At 34.5% G+C, this 12084-nt stretch overlaps 1 protein-coding gene across 3 annotated transcripts in view; it reads left to right on the top strand.

Moving 5' to 3' along the window:
* Mfn1 (mitofusin 1) overlaps positions 1 to 11265 on the top strand; it is a 35461-nt gene extending 24196 nt beyond the window's left edge. For all 3 annotated transcript variants that reach the window (XM_020168610.2, XM_020168613.2, XM_020168611.2), the window contains exons 11-18: positions 356 to 482; positions 692 to 796; positions 1179 to 1281; positions 1476 to 1705; positions 3457 to 3609; positions 4518 to 4714; positions 7075 to 7209; positions 9030 to 11265. In XM_020168610.2, the coding sequence (XP_020024199.1) occupies positions 356 to 482; positions 692 to 796; positions 1179 to 1281; positions 1476 to 1705; positions 3457 to 3609; positions 4518 to 4714; positions 7075 to 7209; positions 9030 to 9108 (1129 nt within the window). In that variant the 3' untranslated portion in view covers positions 9109 to 11265. The remainder of the gene's footprint in view (positions 1 to 355; positions 483 to 691; positions 797 to 1178; positions 1282 to 1475; positions 1706 to 3456; positions 3610 to 4517; positions 4715 to 7074; positions 7210 to 9029) is intronic.
* The last annotated feature ends 819 nt before the right edge of the window (positions 11266 to 12084 follow it).

The raw sequence follows: 12084 nt of genomic DNA, 5'->3' as shown, positions 1-12084 counted from the left end.
CTTGCCAGGATACTTACTGTGTGCTGCCACTTGTTTATTAACTAAAGTCACTATTCAGTTCTGTTTTGACTATTCATATCTATGAAGTGTTTGAAGACTTAGAATCCTTATCAGTCCTTTATAGGATTTAGTTACCAAATGAGCAGAAAGATGGTATTTATATCAAATCATCTATATAAAGCACTTTGTAGGTAAAATACTACTTGAATCATTTCAGATGTTGAAATACAAAATTCCCCTCTCCCCCCTTAGGTCATGCTAATAGAGGGTTTAATACATAAATAAGTGTCCTTGCTTAATTGCTTTAGGACTTTAGTATACCCTGAGTATTGATCAGTCTTTTATAATATAATAGAGTTTATTCAATGGAAGAGAGGGAAGACCAGATTGATAGACTGGACTTTATCCGAAACCAGATGAACCTTTTAACACTGGATGTTAAGAAAAAAATCAAGGAGGTTACTGAAGAAGTAGCAAACAAGGTAAGAGTAGCTTTATGATCACAATATCTGGAAGTGTAACTTTTTTTGATAATACTAAAAATGCTATACTTAAAGGAGTATATTAATTTTTCTCAATTTGATTTTTTGAGTTATTGGTAATCTTTATTCATTTATTTGAGAAAGGGTCTCACTACGTAGCTCAAACTGATCTTGATTTTAATTTTTTTTAACTGATTTTATATTTACAGGTTTCATGTGCAATGACAGATGAAATTTGTCGACTCTCTATTTTGGTTGATGAATTTTGTTCTGAGTTTCATCCTACTCCAAGTGTATTGAAAGTGTATAAAAATGTAAGTTAAAGTGTAGTTAATTTATTCTGAGGCAGTTTCCTCATATGCTATACTCTTATTTAGTGGTTTGGCCATTTCAGTGTCTTCTTGGCAGTCAGTATACACCATTACATCTCATGTGTACTGGTAATCAATGTCAACTGTCTTGTAAATAAAACTGTACAGAGGGACTGGGGTATAGCTTAGTAGTAGGGAATGTGCTTAGCATGTTTGAAGCTCTGGGTTCAATATCCAGCACCAAAAAAATAAGGGTACATGAAAAATTTGTCTTCCAACAATGAGATTAAGATCATATTAGTGTTTGCTACATTTTAAAAGTCTTTATAAAATCTGCATACTTTCTGGAGAAAAAAATAATGTGAATGTTTATCATTAATAACAGGAGTTAAATAAACACATAGAAGATGGTATGGGAAGAAATTTGGCTGATCGCTGTACCAGTGAAGTCAATGCTTCAATGCTTCAGTCCCAGCAAGAGATTATTGGTAATACTATGTCTCCAAGACCATGTGTGGTTTGTTTTCTCCTTCCTTCCTTTCTTCCTCCCTCCTTCCTTTCTTTCTTTCCTTTCTTTCTTTCATTTTAAGTAAAGGGTTATCTTCCCTTGCATATTTCATAGAAGATTAAACATTAATTACTACTATTTTTAAAATAAATGTAATAATTTTGTTCTTTCTAGAAAATTTGAAACCATTACTTCCAGCGGGTATACAGAATAAACTTCATACACTGATCCCCTGCAAGAAATTTGATCTCAGTTATGATTTAAATTGCCACAAGTTATGTTCAGATTTTCAAGAGGATATTGTATTTCGTTTTTCCCTGGGCTGGTCTTCTCTTGTGCATCGATTCTTGGGCCCTACAAATGCTCAGAGGGTGCTGCTCGGATTATCAGAGCCTATCCTTCAGGTATGTATCTTTGACTGTATCAGTTGAGACTCTTCTTACTTACGACAGCAAGTTTTCTCTCGTAAAACTAGCTTTACCAAATCACATATTTGTGACTCAATATCTCTCATAAAACTAACTCCAGAATTTTCACTTAGTGTTATTGTAGATGGTTCTGCATTCCATTTTATAACATTTTCTTAAAAGGTTGTGTTTTCATACTTCAAGTAAGTTAGAATAAATGCAAGGATTTTAAAAGAAAAACTTAAAATTTGTTAGCATAAGTTTGGGGAAAATTTATGGAGCTGTAAAGCCATTGTCATAATCCAGTTTTAGAATATTTCTGTGACTCCAAAAGGATCCCTTTTGCCTACTTGTAAGGCAGTCAGTCCTACCTCTGGCCTTACCACTAATTGCCCTCTGTCAATACGGATTTGCCCTTTCTGGACATTTCCCATAAATAGAATCATTTAAGATATGGTCTTATAATGAATGGCTTATTTCACTTACCATAATCTTTTCAAGGTTTATTGTCATATTTCATTATTTTTTCCTTTTCATGGCCAAGTAATAGTATATTGCAAGTTTAACACATGTATTTATATATTCATCAGTTGATAGACATTAGGGAAGTTCATACATTTGGGCCATTATGAAAAATGCTGTGAACATGTGTATATGCTTTAATGTGGACATGTGTTCACTTCTCAGTTACATACCTAGCAGTAAAATTGCTGGGCCATATGGTCTCATCTTTAACTCGCTTTTCTTTTAAAGACTTTTTGAGACAAGATCTCACTATGTAGCCCAGACCTCCTGCCTCAGCCTCTTGAGTACATGTGCCACCATGTTCAATTTTCATGTTTCAGTTTTTGAAGAATTGCCAAACTGTTTTCCAGAGTGGTTACACCATTTTCATTCCAGTCAGCAATGTGAAGGTTCCTGTTTGTTAGCATATTTGCCAATACTTACTTTTTCTGTCTTTTGTTAAAGTTGTGTGTGAAGTTGTATTTCATGCTAGGTTTAATTTGCATTTCCCTAATGGCTAATGATTTTGAATATCTTTTCATGTACATATTAGCTAGTTACATACCTTCTTGTGTGAAAAAAACTATTCAAATGTTTCACTCATTTTTAAATATTATTTGGGTTTTGTTGAGTTTTAGATATTCTTTATCTAATCAGGATATGTCTCCTTTATCAGATATACGATTTCCACATATGTTTTTCTAGTATATAACTTGTCTAATCGTTTTTGGTATATTTTGAAGTTTAAAAGGTTTTTGTTTTGAAGCCCAACTTTTCTAGGGCATTTTGTTTGTTTTTAAAGATTATGCTTTTGACGTGAGTGTTTCAGTTTTGGTTTTGACGTTTTTGGTGTTGGGAATTGTACCTGTGTCCTTAAGTGTGCTAAGTATACACTTAACACTAATCTCCAGCTATTTTTTCCAAAAGTATGGTTTTGATTCCTAATGAGAGTTACTGTTAGAGGTAGACTCCATTGTATGTTATGAACATTTATTATTATTATTGATAACTGTGGTCCTTGTCATAGAAAATAATTTTTGTGGTGGCATACACCTGTAATTGGGATTGCTTGGGAGGATGAGGGAGGAGGATCATGAGTTTGAAGTCAGCCTGGGTTATGTAGAAAAACCTGTCTCAAAAATTTTTTTTAATCCATTTTTTGTTTTCTTCATATATTTGTGGTATATTTCATTTATAGTTGTTAAATTGTAATACTCTTTCCCTACCTCCCCCAAATTTATCAGCTTCCTAGATCTTTAGCTTCAACTCCCACTGCTCCTACCAATCCTGGAACACCGGATAATGCAGCACAAGAAGAGCTCATGATTACCTTAATAACAGCATTAGCTTCTCTAACATCTAGAACTTCTATGGGCATCATGGTTGTTGGAGGAGTGGTAAGAAACATTATTTTAAAATTGAAATTGTTGCAAAATTGCCTATTATGACCTGACTTCTATTTCCAGAATCTATAATGCAATAAATGTATTTGTAAGCTAAAAGTAGTTAATGAAAAAGAGTTCCACAGGTTTAATCTTAAATTTAATATGTAGGAAGGAAAGACACCAATAATCTGGGTATTTTTTGTTTGTTTATTTATTGGTCTTGGGGTAGTGCTGGGGACTAAACCCAGAGCCTTGCAAATGCTAAGCAGGTACTGTACCACTGTAACATTCCCAGAACTATTTGATTTTTAAAACAGTGCTTCCTGACTGTTTTCACAGCACATGAAGAAGTGATATTTGTACTTTGAAGTACAAATAGCCCCAGTGGGGCTGGGGCTATAGCTCAGTGTCAAAAAACGCTTGCCTAGAATGCATAAGGCCTTGGGTTAGATCCCCAGCTCTGAAAAACAAAAAAAGAATGGTCTGGTGTTCTGACTGGCCTCTCAGTACCAAGATGCTCTATCTTAAAATGTTAAAAGTTGTTTTTAGTATTAGTTCTTGTTAAAAAAAAAAGTTTTATATCCTCAATAGTATGTGTATGTGTGTACAGTATACACACACCCCCTATTTGTTTTGCTTTTGAAAGCTTCCAACTTAAAAAAAGTTTACATCATTTTTTTTGAGATACATTGAATCAATTTAAATCTGGCAAGTTTTGAAAAGGTCATCCTGATTTTTATGTGCTGATCCTTTTCCACCTGGTTGATTTCCAGTAACTTCTGATTTTCTCATGGAGAAGGTATAATTTTTAGAAAATAGGTCAGACTCAAAAGATCTGTAGACAGCCACAATGCTTTTTAATGTACTCTCCCAAGTGGAATTTTTCCTTCTCAGCATAAGCTGTGTCTTTATCTGTGCAGATTTGGAAAACCGTAGGTTGGAAACTCATATCTGTTTCATTGAGCATGTATGGAGCTTTGTATCTTTACGAAAGGCTGACCTGGACCACCCGAGCCAAGGAGAGAGCCTTTAAACAGCAGTTTGTGAACTATGCAACTGAAAAACTGCAGATGATTGTTAGCTTCACAAGTGCAAACTGCAGTCACCAAGTACAGCAGTAAGTTGAAAGATGCATCTTTTTTGTTCATTAAAGTATAACCCATATGCAGAGAGTGGACACATTTTGTATTCTCCACCAAGGTGAAACGTTAGAAAATTCCAAACTTCATTTTGCCCTCTCAATCACTATTCTCCTGAAAGATTAGATTTGAACATTTGGAAACTGGTGTAGAAAAATTTGCAAGAGTTCTGGAGGGCTTTCAAAAGATAGTTCTTCAGAAGATCTATTTTAAGTTTATGTTTCTGTCATCAAGATTATTATGGCTTCTTCATTATGAAGACTGAATAATTTCTTAGCATTTAATAAGAAGGCTTAGTGGCGAGGAAACCCCTGATTTTTATGATGAATGGAATTTGCTTTTACTCTTCACACTCCAAACTTTGTACAAGTCTAAAGGAATTAGTATTTAGATCTCAAAAGAATTTAATTATAATAAATACCTAGACCCATCCACTTTCCACTTTTATACACCTTAAGTACTTGTTTCATTGATTTATTAAAAAATGTATTGAACCTCACTGAAGACACAATAATCTGTATTTGGCTGCAGTTGAGAGCAGAATTAATGGCTCAGGATGATTGCAGTTTAATGAAAATGGTAACAGGCAAATAATAACAGTATGATATAAAAATGACCTGCAGTAAAAAAGATATCTTTTGAAGTGTAGGACATCAGCAGTTACTTAAAGCATGAAAGACAATGGATTAAAAAGGTTTTATACAGGAAAGGTGGCATGAGATTTGAACAAGCAAAATAGGAAGACCACAGAGAATAGTGCAAACCAAATGTCAGGGAAGGAGGAAAGGAATATGTTTAAGAAGATGAGGGGAAAATTTCAGTGTGGGAGATGTGTATGTAAGGGGGATACATTTTAGTATAAACCTAACATTTGGGGGCCCTATTATTATGTATAGATATTAGGGCTTGGAATCTTGCGAGTAATGGCATCAGCGAATTAGCTCTAAATAAATAATTTTGTGTGATGTAGTATATGGGATGATTTAGACTAAAGAGACGGTAATTGCAGAAAGGTTAAACTGTTTTCAGACACAACACCAATTTAAACTGCAAGGAGACACAAAGATTTGAGAAACATTAATAATCAAATACTTTTTGAGTTCCTGTTTTATATAGTAGTTTTATTTTTGTTAAGAAAGATATTTTCTCTAATGAAGATATGTGAACTTCCAGAAGAAATCAACTGAGGTTTATACAAGTAAAAACAAGGTAGCTTTCCATTTTTCTGATCTGCAGACATTAATTGCCTCCCTTGTGATGAATTATGGGAAATAAAAAGCTATTGATAACTTGATCCTCTTTCTTAGAGAACTTTACATTCTCATGGAGGCAACCTCAAGTAATTACTCACTTATACTGTACTAGGTATAATAATTAAAAGAATAAAGAATGCTTTGTCATTATTGGGACTTATTAGAGCAGAGAAATGAAGATTCAAAAAGGTCTGGGAAGGAGGTAGATGCACAGGAGAATAGTTGCAGAGAAAAATGTCTTTTAAGTTCATGTACTGTTTTCTGGAAGTGTACACATACCAGATGTGCTCCTGGTCATAAAAGTACAAACATTATGTTTCCCAAAGCCAATATATTAACTAGCACTCAAATTAGATATAACCCTTTGGTTCTGAAAACATGATTAAATTTTGCTGTGATTTAAAGTAATTTTGTCTACTTCCAAAAGTTCATAGGATGTTTTTTCTTTCCTATTCTTAACAGTTTGTTGCTTTGAGCCAACCTCCAGCCCATTTTCCTCTGGTTATTTTAGAGATGGAGTCTCCTGAACTGTTTGCCAGGACTGGCCTCAAACCACAGTTCTCTTCCAGTCTCAGCTTCCCAATTAGCTAGGATAACAGGTGTGAGCCACCAACTCGGCTCAGTTTTTTATTTTGATCAGGCAAGGGAGAAGAGTTAAGGTTTGTTGTGCTTCTGCCTTTTTATAGGTTATTTGTATTCACAAGCATATAGCAGCGGTAACACTGTCTCTTGCATTTATTTGTCATTAGACTAGATGAAGAATACAGCTATATTAAGTTTACAAGTGCTGTGACTTCCCTCATATCATTCTTAGCAGTGTTCTTTGATTCTTTATGATTTAAACATTTAAAACTTTACTTTTTTTTTTTTAAAACATTTTCTTTTGAGACAGGGTTTTGCAGCTACCTTTGCCTGGATTGCCCTTAAACTTGAGTCCCTCCTGCCTACTCTTCCTGAGGAGCTGTGATTACAGGCATGTGCTGTCACTCCCACCATGCCTGACTAGCTTTTCTCCTTTTTATAAAAGCTTTATATTGAAGCTCATTCATGATTGTTAATCAGGTTTTGTTTTGTTTTGTTTTAAGAGAAATGGCTTCCACTTTTGCCCGCCTGTGCCAACAAGTTGATATTACTCAAAAACATTTGGAAGAAGAAATTGCTAGGTTATCCAAAGAAATAGATCAGTTGGAGAAAATACAAAACAATTCAAAGTTCTTAAGGTATTTAAACCTTTTTTCTCAATAATATGAACATTTACTGGTCTTATAACCAAAATGTAATTATGTAAAATCACTAATGAATTTGTACTAAAACTTTTAGCTATTCATGTTGATTTAAAATAAGATCTTCCATTTAATTCTTTGTTTTACAATTTAACTGAAAGCCAACTTCAACAAGAAAATTAAAAGGATTTGATAGACCTAAACTTAGTTTGTTAGTCTAAATTAGTTTCCTTTCAGAATAGAAGCTCTATAATTAAAAGTGAGTTTTTAGTCTTGTCTGTCAAAAGACCATTGATTAACTTCTGTTCTCATTCTGTCTCATTGAGGACTATTGAGTATACTTAAATTTGAAGCAATAAAAAGAAAGAAGATTTCCTGATAAAATATGGACTTCTAGTTTACTATGATTTATTTTGGATTATTTCAGCTCTAATAAAATTGGTTTTAGGGACAAGACTAGAAATGCCATCCTCAGGTCTATACTTGGCATTTCTTACTTTTAGTTTTCTTACCCAGTAACCAGCTTGCCAGCATATCTGGGAAAATCATTAAGCACCATCTAATCATTACTACTACATAAAATTGTCTGTTAAAGAGAAGCTCAGCAGTCAGTGTTTGCAAATTGGAGCTATCTTTGTAATTTGCAACCTGAATTTTAGGGCCATATATTTGTCATGCGCCACAGAATGTGTTTTGGTCAACAATGAACTGCATCTGTTATGATGATTCCAAAAGATTATAATGAAGTTGAAAAATTCCTATCAGTAATATAGCCATCATAAATCATAGTGTAGTACATTAGTTACATGTTTATTTCAATACACAAATATTCAGCATGGTGTTACAATTGCCTACAGTATTCAGTACAATAACAGGCTATACAGGTGTTTAATGTAGGAGCAATAGGGTATGTCACATAGCCTAGGTGTGCAGTAAGCTGTAACCTCAAGGTTTATGTAAGTACATTCCATTATGTTCACACAATGGTGAGATCAACTAATGACACATGGTACACTTCTTAGCAAGGTGCAACTGTGTTTGGAATCTCCACTGTTACTAGATTAAGCTCAGCCACTTGGGTAGAGTTTTAACTTTTCTAATTCTTCAGGAGCATTGCCTGAAGAAATATATACAGTGGAGTTCATAGCATCAGTACATTTAACATACAACCTCAACCATATAATGTTCAGAAACAAAACGGGACCCTCTTTCCACTCTCCAAACAGAACAAGAGAGAGCAAGTGAGCCCTGCCTGGCTATAGTATGAGAATGGGAGACAACACATCTGTGTCTGTGATATTTAGTTCATGCTTTTGTTTTTCCAAATTGTAGGCAATTTGACTACATCAAATAGGACTTGTTGAACAGTAATTTTGGTATACAATGACCCTTTAACATCTACCAGCTTCTTTGTGTATACACAAAACAATTTATTCAGTATTTTATGTTTTAAAGGTGTTTTTCAAAGACAGTTATGACTGTTTGCAACCTAAGATATAATTCCCATGTAAGATGACATTACTCCACTGTCTATTATGCTTTAATTCTTTTTTTATCATTATTAAGGTTTTTGTCTTTTATCTTAGTATAATTGCTTTAAGGTCCTTAACACTGAGGTCTGTTTACTGCATAGCTGTAGTGACACGTACAGTGAATGCTCTGGAAGGATTGGTGATAGTCACATGTACTCATATTTGTTCGAAGGAAAGTAGCAGCAGCTGGCTAGCAAGTTTTTATTTTTTAAGACTAGATAGAATGCATTTTTCTTATTGTCCTTTATGATAATTAGATTGGTGTTTTATTCATTTTTTTATTAGAAATAAAGCCGTTCAACTTGAAAATGAGCTGGAGAATTTTACTAAGCAGTTTCTACATTCAAGCAATGAAGAATCTTAACAATAGAGATTTCTTTGGTGACCACCATAGGAGGGAAAAGAACCTGGAAGATTGGGAGAGTTATTTTTATGAAATGACTTCAGTATGGATTATACTAACAACTAAATAGCAAATCTCTGTGTAGATTCTGGTAATGATCTATCTCAAGATGTTTGCACTTTTTGAAGAGTGTTATGATATGTTCTTAGTTCTAATTTGGGATAAGGAAAAGATTAAGTTGTTTGTGTTAAATAATGAATTAGTTAAAAGCAAGAGAATCAACTATGTGACCCCTGAGGGGTGGGTCCTTGAGCTCTTAATATTAGGGCTGTCTTTATTTTTGATTCTGAAAAACTCTGCTTCCTGGCATCCAGGAGTTAGAGAATGATCCTTTCATCTTCTTTCTCAAAACCAGTTTTTGATGACCTCTTTAATGGGAATAGGTAGTTTTTTGTTTTGTTATGAGCATTGCTCTAACCACCAAAGGAGTGTGGAATGTTCTTGAGTGTACTATTTATGCAAGTTACAATCACATTTGCCATCATGGCAAGTATGTAAACCACTACTAATATGCTGTTTTTACCCCTTTTATTCCCATTAAAACTGATGTAAAACAGTATAAAGATTTGTTGTTATACTCACTTATAAAAATATGTGGGTTTTGTTAGTTTCCTGATCTGTTTCTTAAGAAACATTTCAGCTTTGCTCTAGTTGAGAGTCCAGCAAGGAAAGCTTTTCTATCTCAAGTTTGGGGCTTTTTTTTTTTTTTTGCAGCACTGGGGCTTGAACTCAGGACCTCATGCTTGCCAGGCAGGTGCTCTACCACTTGAGCCACTTTGCCAGCTCTACAGTTTGAGCAAAGTTTGAAGGGGAGGCTGCATTGTGGGTATAACAGTAATGTATACGAGCTGTTCTTCAGCAGGCACCTGACTAAGCGCCTGCACATTGTCCCCACTGGAGGCTTCTTCTTTTAGGTAAATAAATTTACCAGGGCTCCACTAAAAATTACTACTGTACTTTTTACTTTAATGGGTCAGAGTATCATGTCTGCTTCTGTATTAAAAAACTGATTGAAACTTGTATGAAAATATTAAAAAATGACATAATTTGCAGATCTTCCACCAATCAGCATCACCTAGACACTTGTTAAAATTCACAATCCCAGGGGCACAGTGCATTTGGCCAAGTATAGTTTGTGATTCTTCATGAGAGTAACAAAATAGTAGGCTTCTTTTCTTTTTTTAATACTTAGCATTTCCTTTTTTGTGCCTTTTAAGGCTCCTGCTAGTTGGTATTTCTTATAGCAGTGCATCTTTTTCAAGATATTTGAAGGAAATAACAGTATTTAGGCCATAGAAGCCTTGCAAAAATACTTAATTTTTACGCACATCAGATATTAGGATGAAGTATTCAAATTTAAATACAAATGATGGAGTTTTTAGTTTTTATTGCTAATTTATAATTCCCAAAATGGTACAGGCTACCAGTAGGGTAGGTGACAAGTATCACAAGAAGCAGATGTCTAAAATTGGGTATTGCTAATTTAGGTTACAAAGTTATATGAAAGTACTTGAACTTTTAGTATCACCTCAGAGTACAATGCAGTACTTGAAGTGGTTCTTGAAGTTTGGTCCCTGGATTAACATCACTTTTGAACTTGTAAGAATTGCAGGTTCTCGATGGTAGAACACTGTAGCAAGCACAAAGGCTCTGAGTTCAAACTCCAGTACTGCCAAAAATGCAGATTCTCAGGTCTCAACGCAGACCTATAGAATCAGACACACCAGGTTTGGGGCCCAGTGATGAAGTTTTAATAAGCCCTACAGGTGATCCTGATGCACACTTAAGTTTGAGAACTTCTGGTACAATGTTTTTGGTATAGGAAGTTTTCTATCACTAGTTTGTAGCTGATCAAGTTAAAATAAGTCAGTGTTGGGAATGGAACACTAAAATAACGAAAACCAACTCTTATGCCTGGTCATAAGCACACATGGCTAGACCTGTGAATGATACAGAAATTATGTAATTATGACTGATATAGTTCAAATTCATATACTTGATTATTACTATGTGTGTTTGCAGGATTATTTATAAACTTTGTATAATCTCAAAATTTTTAAGAACATTTTTTATAAGTATGCAACTTTGCAAGGTGAAAATAAACCTGTTTGCCTGATAGTTGATAAATGCAGCATTTTTACTCACTATATTTTAGTGAGTTTTAATCTTTCATTCTTAATCATCTTAAATGGTAGGCATGTAAAGCCATCTTGAATTGACTGGCTCTTAGGATTACTATTGTTTAGTTCCGCTGACCAAGTATCAAAAGAGTAAAGATGCCGAATACCACCATCAGGGGAGCATATTTTGAGAGATTTTGCACTTTAGAAATGCAATTTATAAGTACTAATCCATTACCCTTCCCTTGACAGAACATTAATCTTAAGCTTGTGATGAGATGAAAGAAAAACATTTAGAAAAAAAAAAAAAGCAAAACTAGCTGGACGCCAGTGGCTCACACCTGTAATCCTAGCTATTCAGGAGGCAGCGATTAGGAGAATCATGGTTTGAAGCCAGTGCTGGGCAAATAGTTCCTGAGACCCTATCTCGAAAAACCCATCACAAAACAAGATTGACGCAATAGGTCAAGTGGTAGAGCTTCTGCCTAGCAAGTGTGAGGCCTGAGTTAACACCCCGGTACCACCAAAAGAAAAATTACACAAAAGAGAAGGAAGTTATCCTAAGGGAAATGATCCTAATGGCGCTACAGGGGAAGAATGAGTTTGCTTTTATAATGAAAATCTGTGGCCTTTTAACAAGCTAGAAGGTAACTTAGGTAAACACTAATCATTTCCTTGTTTCTGCAACCCATTTTTCATGGAAAAGTTTAGATAAAGGAATTAGGGCTGAGAAGGAAATACTGGACTTGGGAATTCTAAGACTTCATTTTAAAAATAAATTCTGTTAAAAATTGACTTAAAACATGCTACAAGGAGC

The sequence above is a fragment of the Castor canadensis genome, chromosome 5, assembly GCF_047511655.1.
Source record: "Castor canadensis chromosome 5, mCasCan1.hap1v2, whole genome shotgun sequence".
Taxonomy (NCBI): domain Eukaryota; kingdom Metazoa; phylum Chordata; class Mammalia; order Rodentia; family Castoridae; genus Castor; species Castor canadensis.
This window is presented reverse-complemented; position numbering and strand designations above follow the sequence as displayed.